The 563-nt window shown below is 64.5% G+C and overlaps 1 protein-coding gene across 1 annotated transcript in view; it reads right to left on the bottom strand.

Annotated features, from left to right (window-relative positions):
* FUT7 (fucosyltransferase 7 (alpha (1,3) fucosyltransferase)) overlaps positions 1 to 264 on the bottom strand; it is a 1,175-nt gene extending 911 nt beyond the window's left edge. Inside the window, exon 1 of the mRNA XM_010133962.1 lies at positions 1 to 264. This exon is cut by the window's left edge and continues 1 nt beyond it. Coding sequence (XP_010132264.1) covers positions 1 to 264 — 264 coding nt within the window.
* Positions 265 to 563: the final 299 nt, after the last annotated feature.

The following is a 563-nucleotide window of genomic DNA, read 5'->3' as shown; positions in this document are numbered from 1 at the left end:
CTGCTCCGTGGTGAGCCGGCAGCCCGCGATGCCATACAGCTCATGGCAAATGTCCCCGCTGATGTTGGGGACCTGCTTCGAGGGCCATTCCCACACCAGGACCATCAGCGGCTCAGTGTTCCTGGGGGTTTCTCCAGATACCTCAGAGGGGTAGAGGAAGCACCTCAGATTCCAGAGTGTGGTTACAAACACCCCGGCAGTGACCACTGCCTTCACTCCAGGCCGGCCCCATGGCAGCCGTGGCAGTGGTGATGCCCAGGGCATGCTACCGGGCTGGCTGTCACCTCCTCGAGTGACCGAGCTGACACCTGGGAGAGAGGAGAGGCCACCAAGCTCAGCTTGCGGGTGGCAAGGGGTCGTGGGGAGGCGTCTGGGTCAGGGGGGATGGAGAAAGGGCTTGTCCATGGAGCCTGGGCCCTAACATCACCCCTGGACCCTCTGCTGGCCCCACCGTCCCCTGGGTCCCCCCTGCACCCAGTGTCAGCCTGCAGCGTCTTTTATGTCACCCTCCTGCGGTCCCGGTGTCCCCATCTCCGGGGTGGGAGGGGATGCGGCACAACGGA

The sequence above is a fragment of the Buceros rhinoceros genome, unplaced genomic scaffold (genome assembly GCF_000710305.1).
Source record: "Buceros rhinoceros silvestris isolate BGI_N320 unplaced genomic scaffold, ASM71030v1 scaffold41403, whole genome shotgun sequence".
Classification (NCBI taxonomy): Eukaryota; Metazoa; Chordata; class Aves; order Bucerotiformes; family Bucerotidae; genus Buceros; species Buceros rhinoceros.
This window is presented reverse-complemented; position numbering and strand designations above follow the sequence as displayed.